Source organism: Sturnus vulgaris, chromosome 8, assembly GCF_052056855.1.
Source record: "Sturnus vulgaris isolate bStuVul1 chromosome 8, bStuVul1.hap1, whole genome shotgun sequence".
NCBI lineage: Eukaryota > Metazoa > Chordata > Aves > Passeriformes > Sturnidae > Sturnus > Sturnus vulgaris.
The window spans coordinates 30878122-30904153 of record NC_142250.1 but is presented as its reverse complement, the minus strand read 5'-3'; the positions used below and the strand labels follow the sequence as shown (position 1 = coordinate 30904153).

General features: G+C 35.5%; 1 protein-coding gene across 3 annotated transcripts in view; it reads right to left on the bottom strand.

The window, feature by feature from the left end:
• ATRNL1 (attractin like 1) overlaps positions 1-26032 on the bottom strand; it is a 433903-nt gene that overhangs the window by 341590 nt on the left and 66281 nt on the right. For all 3 annotated transcript variants that reach the window (XM_014872547.2, XM_088169374.1, XM_088169375.1), the window contains exons 9-13: positions 20405-20588; positions 16299-16453; positions 7393-7477; positions 5600-5808; positions 3293-3411 (exon numbers count right to left, since the gene is read on the bottom strand). In XM_014872547.2, coding sequence (XP_014728033.2) covers positions 3293-3411; positions 5600-5808; positions 7393-7477; positions 16299-16453; positions 20405-20588 — 752 coding nt within the window. The remainder of the gene's footprint in view (positions 1-3292; positions 3412-5599; positions 5809-7392; positions 7478-16298; positions 16454-20404; positions 20589-26032) is intronic.

The following is a 26032-nucleotide window of genomic DNA, read 5'->3' as shown; positions in this document are numbered from 1 at the left end:
CTACTCCCAAAACTTACTACTGGGTACGTCTTACTCATAAATTTACTTTATTTCCTCCAAGATAAATATGATTCTATTCACATTTCCTTCTACTACTTCGTATATTTCCTCTTGACTATTCTTTGAATTCCTCAAATGTGGGCAGATTGCTATGATTACTATTATTGGTATTAACATATCATCCAAGGACTCTCATTTTGAAATAAGGAGTTTTCTGAAAGTGATGCAAACATTACAAAAAAACATGTATTTAATAATGTAGTACCATAGGTCTCTTTGAAGCCTCCTCTAGTAACCCATTTCCTCAGCAAAATGGATTTGACAATGTTTGTTTTATGTTGCCACACTCAGATAAAGAACGCTTTTAAATCACACACCAATCTGGGCTGGATTTAGGTAACTGTCATCAGCAGGGGCTTTATTGTATTGTACATGGGGAGACCAACACACAAGAAATTCAGAAACTGCTCCTGGCAGTAAGAGTGTGGCTGGTGTCAGTCAGAGAGGAAACATGTCCCTGTCGTAGGAACATGCCCTCCTTGGAGCTTCTGAATGCAATGACATTTTCAAAAATGCTCTACTGGGCGGAGGCAGAAATTAAACAATTCAGTTGTGCCTCAACATACTAAGACTCTCTTTAAGGCTACTTGATCAATTCTTTTTTTCTCTTCAGAAAATGAAGAAAATTGACAAAGTAAATTTTTTTACTCTGAAATTCAATCTCTCTCTGGTTTTCCTCAGTAAAAAAAAAAAATGCATTTTGTTGCAGTCAGCGAGCCCTCACCATAAATTTACCATTTTATTTGGAAAAGTACATGAAGATTTTGCTTTCAGGGAGGAGCTTACTCTCCCATAGTACTACTTCATGAAAAATGACACCTTGTAAAGGTGCAGCAATTGAAAATGAAATAAATTTCTCCCACAAAGCCTTTTCTTTTATCCTTTTTTTATTTCTTTTCCTTTTTTTGGTAAAGACTTGTTTCCAGTACAAAATATAGTCAGTTTTCTGCAAATGATCAGCAGCAAGCGAGTGTCACTTTTATAGGATTCCAGATAAAGCATTTTAGGTGCAGACATAGACACTGAATAGAGTTTCATAAACATATTATGCAGATCCAGATCAACCAGGCATTGCAAGCCTCTGCTTGCAATGACATCAGATATGAGTATGATATACATGATCTATATGATCTATACCTTGATGATGCATGGGTCTGCACACTAAGGGAATACAGCATCCTGTTAATGTGCTGGCTCACACCAGAGGGTGAGCACAGGCAGGTGAATGTGCATCATCAATGCATTAGCACTACTCGTGAAGTCCACCTGTCCACCAGGGTTATTTCAGGGAAATGCTCATATTTTCCATCAGCAGAGTAGCCACTGCTCTGCAGATATCTGTGACCATGAGGCAAATGCCAAAGTGGTTGACAGCACATCTTTAGTAAACTGGCCAGTTTCCATGAGGCAAGAGCAGCAGATTCTAAAACATTATTGCCTGTCTCATCTGGAGTTCTATGATCCAAGTCATAAATCAAGGCCTTTGTACACCTGCAAAGGTTCCTTGTGATGTTCCTAAGTCTACAGCTTGTTACCCCATAGTACCATCACAGTGCTGTCCCAACGTTTTCATTTGTGGGCCTAGTCCAGAATTAGCAGTCTATGAAAACAGATAATCAGCCTGATCCATTCTGGTTTTCCACATGGTGCCATTCTGTTGATGCTATTGTGGTGGGTTTATATCAAAGGTGAAAAATTCTGCCTTCATCATCTCACGGCCAATAGACAATTCTGCATCAGCCACCTTCCATTTATGACAGCACCTCTTTCCAGAAATCATTTTGATGAATTTTTGCTACCCCATTCTGCAGTAACTACACTAAAAGCCTTTGCTATCCACTTCAAACCCTGCACAAAGGACAGAAAATGATACAGAGCAGACTGGTGCGTCATTTGCTAATTAAGCTGACAATCTTAGTTATAAAAGGTTGTCCAAGAAGGACACTGAACCAAGAAGCTTGTGCTAAAATACCCAGTGCTCCACATTTATTAGGGATCATTTATTAAGAATGAAGATGATCTGCTCCTTAGCAACTATTCCTAGTTCAAGAGCTGAAAACCAAGGTTAGAATATTAGCACCTAATAGAGAACAATGTGTCAGGAAGAGAAGGGCCCTTGAAGATCACAAAGGAAACTAACCATTAGTGCCTGGAATGTGAAATCCCTCTGACAGACTTATAACATGGCTACTGATGAATTTGTGTCTGCATTGCTTTTATTAGGAGTGACTAGCTACAAATGCCAGTGATTAGAGCTGGCTGAGCTCACTCTGAACGGGCAAGATTTGAGTCACAGTCAATCCAACTCACACCTTAATTTGTCTGGAGAACAAGATTGATTTGCATCAAGTTCAAGCCAGAGAGCAAGATACTTTTACTAATGAAAGTGTGTAAAGAAAGGATTTTGAACTCAAGTACAGCCAGGTGTCTGTGGATAGCTGAAAAGTGTAAGGAGACAAAATTTATAAAGCTGAAATACTATTATAAGCTTGACAAAAATCAAATTAACAAGCAAGGGATGCAGCAGCTGGTGAACAACAGCAAAGTATAAAACATGGCACTGGACACTATTAAAAAGAAAACATTTTTCTTTTTAATATTAAAAATTATATTTTATTATAATTTTATATTAAAAACATAAAATATTTTATATTTTTAATATATAAATATATATATAAACATGCATGAATCTATGTGATCTGATTGCTTGTACTTAAACAGATCAGAACCAACTCATCACAAGCCAATGGGCCTCATGGTTACAGAAGCTCACATTCCTTAAATGAAATGACAAGTGATTCCATGACAAAGAAAACCGTTTCTATGATGATCATGATCACAAGACCATGACTAATGAGACTAGCCTGGTCCTGTTTGAAAGGGGAAAAACCAAACAGCACCCTTGAAGGGATTCCATGGTTTCTGCCTGTCTACTGTATGCCATGTACACACAAAATCCAAGTTAATAATGACTCTGGGACTTTTCAAATGTCATTAATTAGGGGATCATAGTATTCATCTTAAGAAATATATAGGAGGCAACACAATCCTGAAGAATACTTGTTTTACCGTGAAACAGATTTTTTTTTTTTTTTGCTGCATTCCAACTCTGTCTTCTGCAACATTTTTAGTTCGAAAGCCTGGCAAACAAGTTTGTGTTGAAAACATGCAGCCACTAGTCTACTAAACCTAGAAAAGTACTGATACCATACTCAGACTTGCAAGGACTCACCATGCTGCAGTTGCTGTTTGCTGAAATGCACTTCTTGTCGTCGCACCACTGGCAGCCGTTGGTGTTGGCGGTGCAGCTGGCGCAATCCGCGTACCGGTAACATCTGTCGTCTGCAGCAGCTGCCACACAAACCAAACAGAAACGCCCCACAGGAGGAGGATAACACCACGTTTTTAACACTTCTTCAGAGATTTTTCTGTTACACCCTTCGTTTGAACTCTAGCCATTCATGAGAGTTTAAGTTAGTGTAGGAAATTAATTCTATTCAGTTAATAGGATTTACTCCTTTAAAAATTCCTTTAGTAATAACTATATTTGAAGGTTCATAAGTGTCATATCAACTAAAGGAATATTCAGTGATTTACAGCATGAAAGCACTCTTAGCTCAATGCAAAAAATTAAGAGTATGAAAAACTTTTTTCAATTATTTTTCCCTCACTCTTTTAACATGGAAGAAAGATTCTCTTCAAATGTAGGATTCTATAAAAATATTAGATGGCTATGCAAGAAGACAAGATAAAAGTAGTAAATAAAACAAAGACAGCTATGAGCAACACATGAATATTTTAGATGTTTGTAAATTAATTTATATACCTAATAATTACTGCTAAGTTAAAGCTCAGTCCTTCTACAAAATGCATTTGAAAAAGAGTTAATGTTATATTTTCAATAATGGGGCTTAGACTAAAATTTAGGTTATGTAAAATCATTTGGGACACAAATTATTACTTCTGTTTAAAGGAGGTAAAGGTTTTAAAAATCACCATGATTCAAAATAGGAGAATTTGTACCATCTCCTACACTGATTATTGTGTTTAATTCCTGTTTGATCTGGCTCCTTTAGTTTCAGGTTCATGCAAGCTTAAAAGATTCTCTTGCCAGGGAAGTCATGTCATCCAAGAATTGATCTTTTAAAAACCACTACAATTTCTGCTTATCCTTTAATACTGACCATCAGCACTTTCTCAGATGATACTCTCAACCAGGTAACAACTGAGCCAAGTAATGTAAAAGAATGTATGAAAAATCAGCTTTTGGCTAAAAAAAATTACCACCTGAAACTGGAAGAATTTGACAGCAGTGAAACAGTGCTGTTCACACTTCTTCAGAGCTGGAATTACACAGACCTCATCTCTTCCAAGTTGAGCTGGACTTTATTTCCACTGCAGCACCTGAACTTTCAAAACTGCTCTAACTTTTTTGATTTTCCTTCAGCCTGTCTGTGCTTTGTTCTGTTTGGCTTTTATAAACACCTATTGCTGTGATCAGCTTTTTATAAGATCCACTTTTATCTGTATTACTTTTGAATTTAATGCCAAAAGATTTTTTGTTTTTCTATATAGATGAAACTTTCTACACTGTAGATCTCTAAAAGTTCTGAAACTGTACAAAAGCCATTTTCCAGAAAACTCTACCTGGACAATGTTGTTATTATATCATGTAACTTTTTTTTTTTTAGTTTGCGACTTTATAGCCAGTCTAGAAACAAGTAAAAGCTATCAGAAAAATAAAATGTCTTGAAGTGTTGATTAATAGCAGTGCTAGTAACTCTTCAACAAACATTAAACGCAGACTGGCAGTTTAATTGTATGGCAGTTTGTAAACACAGCACACAGCCAAAGTTTGGGGAAGCAATTTTACACTGTGCTGAAAGGAAAGATGCACAGAAAAAAATAGTAGGTTCGTGGAGCAGGGATAAATATTCTGTTCATGTGACATAGAAGAGCAACACTTTCACAAGAAATTTATTTGTGACAAGCCAAAATGCTTAGGAATAGGTTGGAACAGTTATTCATAACAGTAAATTGCTGTTTCAAACAATACAGCCATCACAATGCCACAGAGAAATCATATGACAAACTTGAACCCATCTGACACACTGCAAAGGGCTTGTTTGCCTCAGGTTTTTTTCCAGCTGTGCCTGTACTACATTCCTCTGTACAAATGCTCCTGTTTCATACCTGCTTCAAGCAGTGATGCTTTCCTCTCTTATAGGTACATAGAGGTATGGGAGTGCCATATGCCCATAACATCAGGCATCACTTGCAGTGGCCATTTGTGCTCTCACTGCTGTTCTGCTCTCCCTTAGCACCTTAAACTTGTGCTCTTTTGCATCTACTTCCCTGTATGTAAAATACAAAAGGACTCTATAACTGAATTATTTTTTTTATATATAGTCTAGATATCTCCTGCACTGGGCATTCTCACTCTTACATTCCAGTCACCACTTCCCTATGGTTACTTCTTTGGGGGTTGCCCACCCCCATCTCCTACATTGCATTACAAACCTGACTAGAATTCACTTACCTGTTTTCTTAGGGCATTTTGCTCTAAGGATATTATTAGCATGTCCAGATTCCCAAGATTCACAATGTTTCCTGTTCCACAGACACCTTATTCCTGGACGGGCATTTTTGCACAGCTCTTCATCTCTGAATGCTTCACAATTAGGAGGCTTGTACACAAGGATGTCATTCAATAGAACACTTGAAAAACCCCCAAATATATACATGGACCTATTAGGAAAAAGAAAGGAAATTTAACTGTTATTGTAGACACATTTTCTTCATTTCTTATCCACCTTGATATACTATTAAAAATCCACATAGTAGTATTAAAAAAAAAATCTTATTCTTTCTCTAATAAATACTCTATCAGTGGTTCCTTTATTGATTACTTTTTCAATTTATATCTCCATGGAAGTTGAAAGTAAAAAAAAATTGCTGAAAACTCCCTGTGCTGTATGTATTATGGAGTGGCATATCCCAAATGCCTAGAAAAACGATTGAAAAACTTTGGAAGAATGCACTCATTTTTGCAGTTAGATATTGAGAGCAGAGCATGAAATACTGGCCTGAAGAAAAAAGAACATTCTTCTCAAGACAGGCAGCAAGAATTGGCAAGATAGATATTTCTCTTAGGTAACATTTCTGGTGCAATAGCTGCTGACACAGGAACTAAAAGACTAAACCTGAGTCCTCACCCTCCTCATTAAAACTAAGAACAGTCTCAGGTAAAAGACAGTAATAAAAAACCTCTCTCTGCTGTATTATATACTCTTACAACAGAATTAATCACAGAGTTACCAAAAGCAGAAGTCTGGAGAGTGTCTTGTATTGAACTGTTTTGGTACCAAAAACCCTACCAAAAATACCAGTAAGTTGTTTAAGAAAAAAAAATTTAAAAGGCATTTTGAATGTAATTCATAGAAAGTGACAGTACTCCAAGTATTAGACATGGCTTAGATGGCATAAAACACACAAAACATAATGAAAAACTATCAGTTGCTGAATTAATTAATTCCAAGCAATTTTGTCTTAATAAATCTGTTCATTGATTAATGTCAAGTGTTCTGTGTACATACTTACAATTTAGTGCTATTTTTGTTAAAAGCAGTCACACTCTTCTTTGTAGCATTACTAATTACCTAATTTCTGATCTATACAGGATCCTTATGTAGAAGATGCATAAGTTGCCCACACACACTTCAGTACTGACTTTATTCGTGTAATGAATAATGTAGAAGAGGCACAGTGACCTATAGTACTGCAAATTCAGATACTAGGCCAGCTGGCAACTAGCAAAAAAAATCTGAGACAAGTCAACAATATACTTTTCTTTAAGCCTGACTATTGTTTTCTACAACTTTTCCAACTTAATATTATCGAGTTGCTGGCAGGCTTTTCCTCCTTCAGGTGGTAAAGATAACTGTATCAGTATCATCAAAATCTTCCCTTTTTCCCAGCAAGGTTTAGTTACATGGTTATTTTATGATTGTAGAAGAATGAAGAATTATAGCATACTGCAAAGAGAAAAAGATTTCTCCCATCACACCTAAGTGAGGGTTACAGCTGGTACCAAATATCAAATTCAATGTAGCCCTCAATATGAGAAAACACCTCAGTACACCTCAAATGTCACTGAACAGATCCCACAGCCTGGCAGACTGGGGATTAGCTGTACTGATTACCTGATGAGCACCACTTTCCCTTTTAATAAGTTACATCAGTTCTTTTATTGAGCCATACAAGTGTGATTTCTGCTACAGTTTTTTCCTTCAGAAAAAATGGCAAGGAAAATTTAAGAGACACTTCATTTACCCATTACTGACAACAGCAGTGTGACCAAATCTGTTGACATCTCGATGCAGATTAGGTTTTGGTAAAATCTTCCATTCATCACAAGCTGAAAGACAAAAACACAAAGCATATAATCAAATAATTTGAAAAGTTTTCAGCAAAATACATGTGAAATATATTTTAACAACTCGAGGATAAATCAACAGGTTATTTCTTTTAGAAGCATTTGTGAGTAGATGCTCCAAGAACCTGTCAGCAAAACTGATCTATCCTAACATATATCAAGACCACAGGACATTCAAGAAGAGTCACTTTATTACATGTACAGCTGTCTGCCTTCACAGCCAGTTTCAACACCCAGAGCAACAAGCCCTGCCGTCATTGTTATCAAGGGATCAGTAATATTGTCCTCATGTTTACATGCTCTCAAATTACCTAAAGAGTTTCAATTTATAAGTATTTCATGGAATATCTATGGCAGTGAACTTAGTTCTTCTAGACAATGTTTTAAGATAAACTATCACTCCTCCAGCTGTGCAACCCATCTCATTATTGTCTTACTTTTGGTAACTTGATTTAAGTGTGCTACTAATTACCTTCCACATACTTAAGAGGAATGTTGTGTCAGGATCTCCATGTCAAATTAATTATTCAAGCACATTTCTTTTAGAACTGCTGTACACAATGTGGTTTAATTTTTCCTTTCCTGATAGGGTTTTAGTACTTTAGAACAACTAGTCCTTTCTTCCTTATTTCCTACTTAAACTTTACTGACTTCATATATTGAAATCCCACGGCAAAAGAAATAGGGAGCACCTACAGATTGAAACTTCAAGGAAATCCCTTTAAGTAGAGTAGAGTAAGGAAATACTTTTCTACAGAGCAAGCAAAACATTCCTAGAATTTATCCTACTTACAGGTTCTGGGGAGAGGTAGGGCAAACATTCAGGAAAACTGTAACCCTAATATGAAAGTTTTCTCATAAAAAAAAAAATCTGCTATACAAACAAAAATAAGGATTAAATCTAAAGTTGAAAAGGAGTTGAAGGGAAAGAAGCCTCTCCAATTTCTTCCAAATAAAAGCATGGCTTATTCACACATACAGACATTTCATTTTAAGTCAGAGGCAAAGCTATCAACTTGGACACTAAGACAAAAAAGAAAAAAAAATTTATTTGCTCAGCACCCTCTCCATAGTACAGAGAAGTGGATACACTACTGCCTGTAGAAGCTGAAGTCAGAGTTAGTTAGACAATGAAGCAGAAGTGTCCTAAAAATACCAAAAATGAGAAAAGGTAGCTGGCAGATAGCAAGGCTGTTGGGAACACATATTAAACCTGTTTCCAGAGTCTTAATGCAAGAGAGGTTTTGCATCATAGTGCTGAGTTCATTTACCTGTAAGATTGTAATGACAATCACATCTAAAGAAGGTATATGTACTTAATAGTAAAATTTGGGATAATTTATGTAAGTTACAGATGTGGTTAAAAAATAAAGAAATATCACCATCAGACCATACATTTCAAAAAAGATTTAAAATTTTTTAAATATTTTTTAAAAATCCCAAACTCCAAAAAAATAATCTTCCCTCCTGTAAGAGGGATCACAATTGCCTCAAACACCGTTAAGATCACAGAAGGACTTTGCCCTGAAGATAAGCACAGAATGGGACTGGCTCTGGGCCTGGCAAAGTCTGGTTAGCACATCCTGGGAAATGCACGCAGACAAAAATTCCACTGTGGCAAACAAAGATCTCTCTCTCAGTCTTGTTACTCTCCCTGTCCCTCTCTGCTTCTTTCCATCTCTCCCTCCCTCACATTTACTCTTAAATAAAATCTGTGCTATTGGCTCGGGTATATAGTCTTTTTGCATCTTAATTTGGGTAGAGGCATTTCTCAATAGACAGATCAAAACACCTCCCTCCTCAGCTTAGAAAAACAGAAATGGATATTAGGGAATCCAGGAGGAACAAATTGTCTTCCAGGCTGGTCTCGTTCCCACTGTCAGAACAGTTCAACTCTGCCAGTGCTGCTGTTCTGGCATTTCAAATGCAGAAAATTATTGACAGCAGAAAATTATTGACAGCAACATCTTGTGCAGTCAGCATCCTGTTAGCCAAGCATGCTGGAACACCTCACACGAGGATGGACTCAGCACACAGGAGGGGATAGGATGGCACAGCTACAGCAGCAACGCCGCTAAATCAACTCGGGCTTCCACCAAATCACAGCCTGAGCCCATAAAGAGAGCCAGTGTGAGATCGTGGCTGTGATAAATAAATCAATTACCCCTCTTTATAGATTGGAAACCAACTAAAAAGCATATTATTACCAGAGTAAGGCAAATGGGTCAAACAGCAATAATTCTGACGTCAGGTGGTGGACTCAGAATGGAATTAGCAGTGTAGAAAGCATAGCAAGTTTAATTCTTATAGGAGCAACACATCCCAAAAATTCTTACTTCTTTTATCAACTTTTACCTTCTGTCACTATCATTGTTAACATTATGTTATCATAACACTATGGAATTATAAATACACTACATCTTTCACAATTGTTCTTATTTTCTCTATTTAAATAGAGTGGTGAAAGTCTGTACATGCCAGAGAGATGGTCCTGAAACAGTTTCAGCCAAAAAGATCACAGCACTAGAACACCAACTACCTACTTAATGATCATAAGTTTCTGATGAACTTGGGAGTAGTATTAAACATATCCATTCATAACACTGGCATTTGATGCCTCCAGGGTGTTTGACTTATGAAAGAAACTCAGACCAAGAGAATATATTTTTATTAGAAATAAGGGATCAACAGTCCAATCATTAATTCTAATTCAAGAAAATATTTCCATTTTAAAAGCTATAAAAAACTTTTTAACAATTGATCAGCAAAATCTTACTGTTATACTGTAAAATCAAGTTCTTGATGGTGTTAAGTCACTGCACATTAACAGACACAGCACGCACGAGCTTGTGTGCCTTTGATGGTAAAGGAAACAATTTAGGAAACCCACACTCCATTTCCATCTGATTTTAAAACTCATACTAAATTTTCAACTGATCTCAGTAAGTGTTGACATTTATTTTCTTATTTTTAAAAACATAAATATTATCAATATAAATATATAGTCTTTCCTGTACTTAGAAATTTGTTTTAGAAAAAGTGGGATTTAACACCAAGGGAAGACCATAAAACCATAATAAAGGCTGGTTTTTAGATGAGGAACCCCTGAGGACTGGAGATATAATAATTCCTTTCTTACTGATGATATTTTTCAAACTGGCAGGTCTTTACAATAGAGTACAAGAAAAAAGAGGGAGGGAAGCTTATTACAAATAGCCTCCCCTCTTATCTCCTCCTAGTCTTCTCAATGACTACTGAACACTGAACAGAGCACTGTGCAAGAAAAATACTTTTGCTCAGCTTTCAATTCCTGATTTGAGTTTCTCTGTATAGTTGATTAATACAAAATACAGGTAACTAGCCAACTGATGTGATGGTGTTTTTCAGTAAAGAATCAAATAGAATTCATCCCTGCCCATCATCTTCAAACTTCTTTTGAACACTCTAAGCACCCAGACTCCCAGACTTCACTGTACCGTCCCAATAAAAAAAAAGACAAATGACAAATGTAATGATTTCCAACATGACTTATCAATATTGCAGCATTCCGTGTGTTGTGTGTATTATATCCAGTCTAATAATGATGGTAAACTCTGTGCAGTAAAGTATAAAGTATTTTCCTCCATAAAATGTTATGCCCTCTAGGCATTATACTGATAGGAAGTGGAAGATATAGTATTAGTTGTATCTGTTCTATCTGTAACCAGGTACAACACATAGCACATGGAAGCACTTTCTGCTTTTAATAGAACCAGTTACCAAGCAGATAAAGGAATAATACTATTTATTCCAAACTGATTAGCAGAATTATTAGTCACTGAAAAGTACAGGGAAAAATAAAGGGTTTTTTTGTTTTTTTTTTCTTTCGATTTCTAATAAATTGTTTTTATTTCTATTTCTACTTCTGCTTTAAGAACAAACTATACCAGGTTGTAACATTAAAAGAAAAAGTTTTATCCTTCTCCCTGGTGTAGATTGAATGGTTACCAGATGATACAGAAGTAGCTCTGACAGTGAATCGCCAGTCACACACATTTCTGTGATGAAACACCACAGAAATGGACTGGATTCGAAGCAATTCAGCTGATTCTGGCAGAGAAAATCCCCACTTGAACTTTTCACAGGGTATTGCTCTCCAGAGCCCTCACTTCAACAGGTCAGGCCTCAGCACATCTCATCTACAACGTGCTGGCAACATTGCATTACTGATATCAGAGAGGATGACCTGGACGTTTCAGACGAAAGTTCTCAATGCTGCAACAGTATTTGAACATAGAATATAATTTTAAAATTTTAAATAAGATTAGGCTTACCAAAATGTGACTGAACAGAGGAAAAAATAATAGAAAAAAAAATAGCATTGTTAAAAATAGGAAGCAAAAGTTGTTAGGACAGTCTTTAAAAAGAGGCAGCCAACGTTCCATACTTCACCTCCAGGATCACATTTGTATTTTGGCACTGGCAGCCTGATTCAGTGACAACCTCTTACTGCATTAGGAGCTTTGTTTTAAGAGAAGGTATATGAAACCACTTACTTTGTGCTTACATTTATCCAATCATTTCGGAAATTCAAATTATTTAAATAGATTTGAAATGCCAGTGTATTTATTCTGCTCAATCACACTCTGCAACACTGCATTGCAGCCTTACGTGCTACATAGAATCCAATGCCAGCTTATGCTTCTATTTTCTCTTTACATATTTCTAATAATTACTAAGTTCATTTTTCTTTGGTAAAAGAGGTAATGCTGGTTCACTACATATGGATACCACTATACTTCTGTCTGGTTCTCATTTGAGTCTGGACAACTAAACACTGAACATAAACAACTAAAATATCATGAAAGTTATGTACTAGTAGGAAACTTATTTTCTGAGTCTTTCTATGCTGCATAAATATTTTTCTTTAATCAGATCTCCTTACTCTCAGGAAAACACAATGGCAAGTACTTTCAAAACAGCATGAATTGAATTTAAACTATAGAACTAACATCTTCAACAGAGTTTATACTCATAACAGTGACTCCCCAAGCAATATAAAGAAATCAACAACCTTGCTGTTAAAGGGAGCAATTAGTGCATTATATTATTATAGCTTTGCTCTTCTAATAGCACAGCAATATGGAGGTAATTGCTGTTACAGACTGCACCAAAACTGCATTTATAACTTAAGTGCTCAGGAACGCATAAAACTTAATCTTTCACAGGCACTGCTTTACATTTTCTTTGTGATGGCACATTGATAATCCACTTGTAACTCCAGAAACTGGGAGAACAGCAAAAATAGATGTGTTCATATTGGAAAAAAAAATACAGATATTTAAACTACTTCATTTTGTTAATGACAAAGCCTAGAAATGAAACAATTTACTTTACAAGCAAACAATTTATGAATAAACAATTCATTTTATTACAAAATATAAGCAATATGTTTGATTACAAGTGGAACTAAAGTCAATCTCCTGAGATAATTTTGAATTTTTTTCCAGAAAGGAGAATGTTTTTAAGCTTTGTGTGAATACCCTAGAAGAAAATTAATACTTCACATGCAATATTGTCTTTCATAAGCAATTCAATATGCATACTATTTAATCCATAATAATAAACTGAAATCCAGATAGTAACAAAAGAAATATTGTGGAGTATATTATTAGTGTAAGCATAGGGGTTATTGCACTTCTCCCACAGATCCAAAAAATGCAGAACTCCAACCACCACTAGGAGAAAGCACAGAAACAGCTGTCATTTTCCCAGGATTTCAGGTTTTGGCTTTTTTAGATTCCCTGTCATTAATTCTCTGTATATATCAAGGGTATCCAGACACCTTAGCAGCATTGTTCTAAATGTGGAACAAAAGGACAGAGACTGAATACTTCACAACTCAAATCTAAGGAACTTAGGCATGCAGAGATATATTTACTAACTGCACCATTTGGCCAGAAACTACAATAACTATAATAATTATAATAAATATCCTTACTCTTTAGAAAAAAGCTTTTCTTTAATTGTATTTTACTAGTGGTCTAATTAGTTAGAATCTGTTTTAAACTCTGATTCTGTGTGTCTAATTAATCAGTTTTTATTGGCAAATTCTGCATGTGAATACTCATAAAGCATAATCTAAATTACTTTTCTAAGATCCGATTGGAACAGAAATGTAAGTTTTAGGGGGCCCTTGTAAAGAAAAGCCATAACCAGCATCATTTAGAAAACTGCAGGTCAACCACAGAATTTAAGTCTATCCCCATTGCCAATGTTCCACTTTCAGATTAATGAGGTAATAATAGCACATTTGGAAAATACCTGACCTCTACAAAAATGACCCTATATGGATCTTTAAGGGGCTTCCAAAGCAACCCAGGGGCAACCTGGTGGTAAAATATCAAAGCAGAATAGAAGTATACCAAGGTCAGATTTCTAAAGCTCTTTTTTGTAATGCATCAGTCTTCTTATAATATATTTACTGCTATATAAGTAAATACATCAAGCAATATTAAATTATGAAAATTATGGTGCCATACCATTTTTTTTGTAATGCCTCCCCATCTCAGTGTCTTCACCATTAACAAATATGCAATTGGTATTTCAAATTACTGAACTGAACTCTTGGCTCACGACACATTTAAATGTCTAAAACTTGTTATAGACTAAGCTCAGAACTTAGAGAGTAATGACTGATTCAGAAAAGCAGGGGGTGGGAGGTAACAGTCCCTAAGCTTGTTAAATAAGTTGCTCTCTGGAGATTCTTATGTCTGTGTCTGGACTAGAGGAGTGTGGAGTACCAAAGTGCATTAGAAACCAACCCTTCAGAAAGCTAAGCTTGACTGAGATGAAGCCACACGAACAGTTATTCCACATTAATATGAAAAACAGTGTTTCCACGGGTAATAAAAAGCTGAAGCAATCTATCCAGAGGACTATGTCACATATAATAAGAGATAATCAAAAGTATTCTCTAGCCCAACTTGAACATAAATAGCATAGGCTCTATCTCCAGGATTCAGCTGGTTTCCAGACAGCACCCATTTTTTATAAGACAAGGCACAACACTCCATCACTTGCAAGGTATCTAGGAAAAGTGATGCTGATAGCATCGTATATTTTTTCTTTCAAGCATTGTTCAAAAACTCATGAAACAAAGTAAATAAGATTCTGAAATATACCTATTGAGTAATTATTTAATTCTTCATAAAATATGTCAAGTTTTCTGAAAAATATGTCTTTATCAAATGTGTACTGTGAGATTTGTTTCTAAGTTGGTGAAATTAATATTACAGAAGAATAAGTCTGATTCAAATCAATCTTCATAAATTCCATTAACATGAATTACTACATCCAAAGAGTAATTACTACATCCACTTCTTTTGTTCTTCATCAGTTTCATAACACATGAAGAATATGACTTGCAAGAGAATACAAATACCAAATTAAATATTATAACCATCTAGACAAACCAAAATATTGTTCTACTTAAGAAAAAACGGTATAAAACATTTTCATGAAAGATGATAAGAAACTACTGGTGTGTGAAAGTCAGAAATTTACGTTAATTCTAATTTTAGGTCTCACACTATTAATCGGTAAGTACACATTCTACAAATAAATGTAGACCAATAAATACTACTATGCTCCAAAATAAGAAAAGAGCTCTGTTTCATAAAAAATTAAATCTACATATAAACTGAAGAGAGAATAAAATCAATAGCTCACTCCATCAGATGCCTATAAGAAGCTATGGAATATGCAATACAGGGATACAGAAAAAAAACTCAGGTGTTTTGCTAAGGTATTATTTGCACACCCATTAAAACTGGCAGGAAATAATGCATATATGTTCCATGTACTGAAATTGGTCATTATTTTATCTAAGCAAAGACATTGCACTGATATCTACAGTGAATGCCATAAAAAGCCATTAACTAGTCCTAAAAGAAGGATCATGTCTCAGCCTCTTCTACCACTGTAGGCAGCTGATAAACGCTTGCCAAAAGTAGATCCAGGCAATATCCACAGGCTATTCTCACCAGGAGCATGTATGAGTCCATTTCCTAGGCTGCTCTGACACATTTCCCATTTTTTGGCTCCCAGGACAAGTGGCAGTGTTTTTTTGGCCCCAGTGTGTGCTGTATGATTATATTTAAAGCCCAAATATGAGCTACATGTTTATATGTAAAGCCTATGCATAAAATATGGACGTGAACATCAGAGAAGAGAAAAACTATTTATGGTAAGAACAGCAGTGGCATAAGATAGGAAAAAGATTATGGACTATTAAATTCTATTTATAGTCTCTGTAATGTTATAGGGAAGCTTTTCCGTAAGTGTACAGCTCAAAGGGTTGGAACCAGAATGAAAGCTGACACCCACCTAGTCTTGTCTTATCAGTTTTCCTCCAAACTGTATTCTTATCATATATTTACAAATAACAATCTTTTCTGCTCTCAGCCACAGTCCTGTGAAATTAAATATACCACATCCTTTTAACATCTCCTAAAGGCTCCTCATGCTTCACTCAGCCTTAATACCACTTGACATGTAGAGCCTTTTTTGAGTTTGTCTTCCTTAAAAGCATGTTGCCAAAATACTACAAAAATATCCAGGGCCTTGAGAATGGCATGGATGCTGCTATGCCTTGCCTGAAAAACCAAAATCTTTAGATAAAATGGAACAAAAACCTGTAAGATTTATATATAACTTCAAGGTGTTTGGGATCAAAACTTTAAAGAATAACATTAGCTGGACTTGAGAAAGCAAAATCATGGTATTTAAAACTAGAATGAGAAAAAAACAGTACAATACATACCTATATCATATGCAAGAAAGTCAGCAGAAAAACACTTTGCACCATTGCTCAAGGAAGTATCATTATGAGTGTTTCCACCAAAAATGAGCATAGCTCCATTGATTAGGACAGCTGAATGAAGGTATCTTGCAAAGCCACTCTCTTTCAAAATAGTCCTACAAAACATAAGAACAAATGCACACTAACATGAAAAACTGTATATGGGCATCAAGAAAATTTGTACATGAAAGCAATAAGCATGAGAAAAATAGTAAACTATAGCTATTACTGAGTAAACGCAATGGCATTTAATCAGATTGTTTCTGGGATTATACATTTTCTTATGATACAAAAAATAGGTGTTTATTTAAAATATCACACTTTTTGTTAAAATAAAACAGTTTGCCAAACAATATAGCTGAAGTTAATTTTAACATGTTTACATTCTTCAGAAATGATTACTGATGGTAAATTTTACTCAAAACTGAATAAAATAGTATTCACAGTATTGATAGTATCCATTTATAGTATTAACACAATGATAACTCATGATTCATAGTATTAATTCCTATTCTTATATATCCTTAGCCATGTTGGTTTTTTGCTCAAGAAATGCAATAAAATATTGTTTAGAAGGTTAAAATAATCTTTAGACCATCCTAAATACTGCAAAAGGAAAAACATTCTTTTTTCTAATCAATTGAACAATCGGTCCTGGGAAAGAAATGGTAGAAGGCACTCTAGGTATGATGAAAAAACTTGCACTGCTTCATAAACTAATTCACACTGGTAAACTCAAACATAGTGAACCTCAGTACTAAAAAACAAAACTGTGCAGGCACATGGAGGCTTTGATCTCTCCCTTTATTCACTTTAGCCTCTGTGTGTGTGGTCTGCTTTGTGCCAGAGCAATGGCACAGCCCCAAGAGTAGCCAAGAGCTATCAATGCCACAGTTTGAAAGGGGCAGATGTGGGGCCAGTAGAAAGCACAGAATACAAACTTGATTCAATCCCAGCAAATAAATCTTACCAAGGAAGAGAGTAACCATTTGTGGGTTTTGCCAGATGAATTAGTTAAGCAGACCAGCTGTAGACATGTTTGTGAAGAGCTGATTAGATCACCAGTACAAAATATCTTTTGCATTCTCCTAATAACCTTTCATTGTCTCAGTAATCTAAGTTTACAAGTTTAGACTCTCATTTTCATTTATGTCACTACACTTACTGCTTAAATCTACAATTAAACTGTTAGTCATTCATTTCCTGTAACAAACTGACTCAACAATATTTCCTTATGATTGAATAATACTGTCTCTCTTGACTCACTCTCATATTTGCTCAGTATTTTTACATCATCATCATGTTTAAGGGAGAGAGTTTAAAGTACATCTCAATTTTCTTACATAATAGCATAAACCAATCAACAAAGTTGAAATATTTTAAGTTATAAAAGACTGCATGTTTAAACAAGTTGAAAAGAAGGCATCAAACCTGAATTTTCATATGGTTATTGAAATAAATTCCCCCTAGCCCTGGAAAGTAACATTAAAAAAAAAAAAAAAAAAAAATCGAAGACTACATGAAAATAAATTAGCTTTTTTATTGCTTAAAATTGTGACAATTCCTCCAATCCACTTACATACCCACCTGCTTTCGACTCTTTTTTTTTTGGTCCTGTTAAACGACTTACGTTTCTCTTGTGTATTTCCGATTAACATACTTTGAAAACAGAGCACCACATAAGTGTGCTTTTTTAACCACAAACTGGCTTGATACAAGACACTTATGGCACCCCCAGATAAATGTGGTATTCGGGTTCAACTCCTCAGTTAGCAACACGGAAAATCAGAATTACATGAAAGTGGAACAAGGCGTTATTTTTAAGTTATTTTCAACTAGCTATGGAGGAATTCTGCTGCTATGACCTGAAAGAATGATAATATCCTAAGAACATGTTATCTTTGTCCATTTGGACTACAGACACCTTTCTGTCTTTTGCTTCTCCAGTTTTGTACAGCCCCTACTGCCTAATTTACACTAATTGCTATACACTAGGCTCTGCCTTGATGATCCTGCCTCGCAGCTGTCTACAAATAGTTGTGTTGATCACTAAAGGCTTGAAGAGACATATACTGCTCTGGGGAAAACTAAGGATTCTCCTCTATACAGTGGGAACAAAAAAATCTCAACAGGTTTCCTTTTTTGGGCTGCTCACTCTTCTACACCCAAAACTGTGTTGCCCCACTTCTGCTCCCTACCATAGTGTGGGTTTTTTTTTTTCCCTCGTGTGCTGAGTTTCATCCCTCCAAGGAACAGCAACTTTTCCTCAAGATTCAGCAGAACTGGAAGTTTGCTAATTTGGCCATGATTTTCACTATTCATTAGCATCACTAATGAGGGCAATCTAGAGAGCTCTCCAACACATATCAACCCCATGCAAATTCTGTGAGTGTCTCAGCACGCTTTCCCCGAATCCATTATTTATGCACATATTCGTGTATCTGCAAACATTATTTTGTGTTAACTATGCCAGTGCCAAGTGCTGCACGAATCTCTAATGGTAACAGAAATACCCAGGAGCCAGCAGGTGCTTCCACAGCTTCAGGCCATTATCCAAGCCCAGCTCCACATTGTGCCCCAGCTGCAGCAGCAGGGCAGTAATGCACAGCAATGCAGGTATTGCCAACACTAATTCCCCATCGTGTATTAGGAATACAGTTCACACAAGGAATCAAAATATTGCCCCCTCACATTCCAAGAAACATAAAGCTTGTTGAATTGATATTAAGAAATGAAAACTTACATGCAACTGAGTTGAACAAGTAATCAGATTTGTATACCTCAACTGAAGCCTATGAACCTCTGCCAGATCAGCCAGAGAAATGGAATGAGTGCCAGTGAGGACCAGCAAATGGCATGGACATGGACATGAGAGAGCCATCAAAATTCCAGCTCTTCCTCATGCCACACCTATCCAGTACCACATTCAGCCTCTTACCTCACCAAGTGCTTTGAATGCTAATCAAAAGGTATCAGAGATACAGTAACCCTTCAGATTTTATTACTATGTGTCATTACTCCATCCTCTGAGCCCATTTTCTGTCCCATAGTAAAACTCAGTGCCAGTGTAAATCTCACAAAACAAAGATGAGTTTTCTAAAAGCTGCAGAGAATGCTACATTAGTATAGAGTCAACCGAAGTATTCTTTATTGGGTTTTATGTGAATAATGCATAAAAATATTCCAGCAATTATTACTATTTTATTGTTGAACAGACGATCAAAGGAAAAAAATATCACTTTGTTGCAAAAATAGAGTAAGAAAGCATTAAAATTCCAAGAACTTAGAAATACATTAAAAGGAAAAAAAAATTCTTGCATGAATATTTCCAAATGCCATGAGTTAATGGTATTAAGAACCTCAGTGAAATCAAACCCGTGTTTCCAAAATCTGAGAGCAAGTTTTGGGTGTTTAAAGTGAAGCCATTAGTACTCTGAACAAACATTAAATTGCAAGAATAAAATGTTCAAAGCAGTAGTTCTTGATCTCAAATCATCTCTAAGGTAAGAAAAAACAGTCAAGGTCACTTTCTGTACATGACATACAAGTAGCTTTCATAAGTTACAATAAACTTGAGGAACAATGAACTGATAGAAATAGAAACACCAAGAGTATTCATAACTAAGGATTCCTACATAATACCAGAGATTTTTCTCTCTTATTTCTGATAGTTTTGTGCAAAATAACCTTCCACAGTTCTTAGGATTTTCTATTTCTTAAAATAACAGCCACTGTAACGTAGACCAGCAGTATATTCACACCATGAGGAAACAGTTCACATGTGCTATTTCTGCACAGTGGTTGTGTCTGGAAAGGAGAACCTTTTCCTAATTTATAGAACATGCACAAAGCTTGCTTCCTGCCATCCTTTCAATGAATAGCTCCACTAATCCATTGACTCAAGTCTGGCCCCTCATCACAATTCTTCCATTTTGTTGCATAGAACTTGTTCTGAAACGTGCACAGGATATAAAGGTACCTGCATGACTTTTCTAGCACCTTACTCTACACTTCTGTTTTCTTCAGTAACCTCTAACTTCGTTTCCTACATTATAAATCCAACTTACCATGTCCGACTGTTAACTTCATATCTGTAAAGATCATCCACCAATCCATATTTATTGCCTGGCAATGCTTTGTATCCACCATGGACATAAATAGATTTTGTCAATTCATCATAGACACTGGTATGGCCATATCCACCTTGAACAATTGCTCCTTTCGTTTCTGGTACAAGCCATGAGTTAGACCCTTGAAGAAACATTAAAAAAAAAACAAAACATAATTTAAAGGTTTGTTACTGCTAAATCACAGTACTAGGATTTTTAAGTATATAAAATAATTTCCAATATAATTGTAAACACAGCAATGACTATTGGGATTTGTTTTAAGAAGTAGTTTTATATTAATGTATCAAAATATCTGCAATTAGATAATGTTGTCAGACTATTATCTGCTACCCTTAATCAAACCACCACATCATTGTTACAGCTGCCAGGCAGTACCTCATCCTCCCCTACATGTGACTTCAGCACTCACATTAAACAAACAAAAAAAAAGCCCAAAGCTTTTCGAAAATATGAAATTAGGAGTTATGATTAATTCTCGCCAGAGATGGCTGATGAGAATTCAGTGCTCCAGCTCCTTCAGATTCATTAGGAACACCTGTGCTCAGTCATGGGGAGTCTGGAGGAGCCTGGCAGACTGAAAGGCAGTGAGTCATGAGAATCACATAACATAAGGTAGCTCCAAGTGTGCATGGATATGGGCAGACACTTTGGGAGTAACTGCAAAATTATTGAGCTAAAATCCATTTCCAACCACTGTTTCTTAGTTGTTTAACTGCAAATATACCCATTCAATTGCAGAACACTCACAAAAGAATAATTTGATAGCAGCTCATTAAATTGGCATTTAAATCCACATTTTACACCACATGATTAATAACTGCAAAGAGACACCAATAAAACCAGCCACAATAGCTGTTATGACTGAAGAAGAGACTACAACTGGAAAATATTTTACCTTAGCAAAAAAAGACAGCTCTTAAGTGAGTTCCTGCCGCCTGTAGCCCCAAAATGTCTTTTTCTCCCCCCTCCATCTTTCCAGATGATGATATAAGCCACAAAAAGAGCAAGCCAGGAGGCATTTCCTGCACAAGGCAGCCTCTACAGAAGAGCCTGTGAGGACTGCGAGTCAGTGCTACAGACGTGAAACAGAAGAAATAATTCACTTCCAGCCTCTTGGAGATTGTCAGACAAACAGAGAGTCTGGACAAGGACATTCAAAATGGAGCAGTCTCCCAATTCTTAACCTCAACTGGCTGCCATTATAAAGGTACTTATCCAAGGCTAGCACACAACACCATACACCTTGCTTCCTCTCAAAGTCAGGTTAAATCCCATTTCAATTTTTATCTGATATTATGTAGGTAACTTAGATTAACTCTTTCCTCCAGATTCTCATGAAGACGCTCGTGATTTTCAGTTATTACTTTTGCTATCATACTTTCCTTAAATAGTTTCCAGGCACTGCCTCTATAAGTTACATTTTTTTCAGTAACACGTGCTTATAGCTAGTTATAAAGTATAGATTCTGAGGAAGAATTGTGATTATTTCTGTGTATATGAATGCTGGTATTTGTGTAATACACTATTTATAGCTGACACAGAATATTTACATTATTTATGTGTGGTGTAATGTAAGCAGTATTTTATTCCAATCCCCATGTTGGATATTATCAAGCTATGAAGAAGTGCAATTTGAACACAAATATGAAATTTGTACTGATAATACTGTATATTGCATACATATTACTTTGATAAAGATTTACTTGATACAGTTTCTGTAAGAGGGCTGGTGAGGAGTCAGCCTGCAGATACTGTTGGTAATAGACAAGTGTATCTTCATTTATTTATTGAATGATCAGTCCTAGAGATTGGCATATACGTTTTTCAGGGGAAAAGAACTATTTCTCCACATATATTGGCACAATGCTGTTGATAATATGCATAACAGAATACTTTGCATTTCTATCTGACTGGTTCATGTAGTATTTATGGAGCATTATTTTTTATGTAGCAGTGGTCATATTTGATGATCTTTTCCAACCTAAAGGGGTCTATGGTCCTGTGTAGCCTTTAGAACACTGTCACAGTAACACTGCATATTGCATCACTTTATGGGGTAAGCAGAAATATGAAAATCTGCTCCTTCTTGAATTAAAAAAAAAAAAAAGTGCTATGAATAACTACCTAAATTCAATAAAAGAGGTCCAGCAACATCTTGCTGAAATAAAGGCCAAAAGCAAGGTTACAGTTGCTCCATCTACTTCCCATTCTAAAATTTAGCTGAGTTGCCTGAATTTCAATTACTGAATTGTGTACATACAGTTTTGATATCATTCACACTTCAGCATCTTGAATATTGCATCATTCAGACAAAAATACAATCCTGTCTGTATTTAAAATCATTATTATGCACATGATCTGACTTTTTGAAGCAGCTTATTGATATAAATCTTCACCTACCTTTTTTAAACAAAAGTTTAATTTTTATTGAAAGTGTTTACATAACCCTTCTCATATTCAGATCCCCCTCTATCATTATATCATGAGAATATAGAAATATATATAAGAATAAGAAGTACTTGATTGATCAAATTAGTGAAACTGCATTCTCAACAGCTTAAAAAGCCAAATGCAGATACAGCTTCATGAAAAAAAAAAGCCAGAAGTAAGGAAATTGGAGTTTTTAAAATTATTTAACTTTAACAAAAAAGAGGAGGCATGTTACATCATGGGGCCATTTCTTTTTACATGATTTCAAAGAAATACTTTTAATCAAAAAGCAATCTATAATCTACTTCTAAAGCTATAAAAAAATCACTCTAAAATACAGTGATATTATGTTAATCCAAAGAAATCTCGGTCTTGTAAAAGAAATAAAATCAAATCACAGAAGACTTCTTCTGAAGTTTCTTAATATATAAGAAGCCTTTATAAACCTCAGGTAAAACAAAACACAATTATTACCTTCACCTTGAGACTCACAGTGAGATTCTTAGAAGACTTATGAGGTATTGCTAACCTAAAGGGAAATAAATTTCCCTGGGGAGTAGCCCAGAAAAGCTTTATGGTCCAAGTTAGTAAAAATCATTCACATAATTCCCATATCAGGATTTACTGGTTCCTCAGAAGTCATAAGTCTGGGTGCAGCAAGAAAGGAAAACAGGAACCTCTTTTCTTCCTGCAGCAACCACCACATCTTTGGAGTGGAATAAATTCACGTGCCTTTGCATGGTGAAAATCTGCCTGCAAACCCTATCCAATTATTCCACAATTTATTTTACTCTGATAGAAATTACTTTCTCCCCTAATCTGACAATGCCAAAGACATTTTGAGATTGAGTACACCTTTGATTGGCATGTTTTATTAACAAGAAGTACATACCTACATGAAAAGGTAGCAATTTCTACTTATTTAAATTATTCCACAATTGTTCCACAATTATTTAAAACTTCTTCAGGTGTTTCTTAACCCAGACCCCATGGAAATCATGGTCACAGCAACAAAAGAAGGCTTTAGCATCAGAATTCCATGTAGCAAGTTCAAAGTTCAAAGTACTGGATCCTAGAGGTCTCAGTTCAAACGAACCCATAGAGATGCCTCTATGTCTTTTTTTCAGTAGGCATGTGGTAAATGCTTGAAAAATAGCCTTCATTAGGACCAAAAGCCATTACTGATAACATGTAGAAAGATAACAGTACCATTTGAAATGCTAAAGTAATATGCTTTTAAAGCAAGCAGAGAAAGAAAAAACTGGGTTCTTATTTAACGCCAGAAGCCCTTATTTTTATAAAATTTCCTTTCCTGTTCAGGCGAGTTCACAGGAATACTTCTCAATTCCTATTTCTTTTAAGTATGGATCCTGAACTGCTAAAGTCCTCCCAAAAAATAGTCAGTCATTCTTAATTCAAACCACCAGCTGGAATTTTATGGTTAAAAATGTGTTCCTACAGCTGCAAAACTGTAGATAAATGCCAATGCCAAAACAGAACTGAGGAAAATTTACCACAAAATTCGTTTAACTTAGGGGGGAGGGAAAGGAGGGAGATGCAGTGAGGTGAAATGAAACGTGACAATTCTCTGTGGCAGCACTGGTTCAGGTTCACCATTTTCTGCAAAGCACTGTGAGCCCCAATAATCAATCCTTCATCAGATGTCACTGGGTTTCCACAGTAATTCCCTATACTGTTACAAGTTTCCTTTCTATCTGATCCAAGTGAAGCACATTTTCTCTAATAAACTAAATTTCTCACTAGAATATGACAAAAGGAGACATTAAAACTTGAGAATAATTGTCACATAACTGACAGAGAACTGCTTTCTCTTACTCCAAGCTTATCACCATGGTAGGGAAGGTTTGAGGCTTTTTCTCTCTTAACCTAACCACACTGTTTTATTAATCCTCCACAAATGTAGCTGTAACATTAAAAAAAAAAATTTAAAACAGGAACAAGCTGTCCATTTCGACCATAAGGCCATCAATAAAATCAGCCAGACAGAAAATTTTACACTGCAAATCATGTTCCCTTCTTCCTAATTAAACTAACAACAATAATAGGTGAGAATAAAACTGGTACTTCTACTCTATATTAAATTAGCAGCATGTGAAGAAGCAAATAATTTAAAGTTCCAACAGAAGAAGCTAATAATTTAAAGTTTTCCAACAGACATTACAGTGAATGAGCATGCAGAAAGATAGAACATTTTTTCCTTCACAGAAAAAGTTCTCTCTGTCTGATAGGTCAAAAAAAAACCACTTTCTGAAACTAAGTTTTTCAAAAAAAAGACCTTTAATGCTTAATAAATCTTAGAATACTGTTGTGAAACACCATTCTAAGACCAGCGTTTTATAGTAGCTTTTATGCAGTTAAATTGGAATTTTTCAGTGTGAATAAAGCACATTATTGTGCTCTTCCTCTTACTGCCATTCACTTTTATCCTTTCTCAACACTGTTATATAATTTTGACACTGCCATCAGAGATAATGCCAGAGAGCATCAGAATCATCTGAGTTTCAAAAGGATTTCCCCAACCTATATATCTGTTTGAACAGTGTTTATATAAATAAGCATACACAAAAAAGAAGCTAAATGGAACAATTAAAAGCAATTATTATCCTTTAGCATGTAGGTATTATTTCAGAATTTTGTATTATGCAGTTCACAAGGGGAAATCTAGACACACATGGTAGGTTATTTACAGAAAATTAGGGTCCATTTTTAATTATTACCTCTAACTGCAACATGTATATCTTTAAGAGAGAACCCTATATTTAATGATGAAGTAAGTTACTACATTTAAAAACAATACTACAGAATGAAAATAAAGAACCTTTAAAATAACTAATTTTTTGTTGGTTTTGCTCTTCTACTGTGTGGTAAAAACAGCAAGTCTGTGCTAAAAAACTGTTTCATCACAATTACCACAGTGAGGAATTTCTGGTTTCAATTTTTATCCCCTTTAGGGTACCACAACTACATACAAAAATGGAAAAAGTCATGGTGCTCCAAACACACAATGCTCCAAACAGAAATGCTATTACTTGACAAGAAATCTTATGTACATAACTTGAAGGAAAAAAGATGAGGCTTTGTTTATTTTGGAAAATACACATTTTTCTTCCTGAA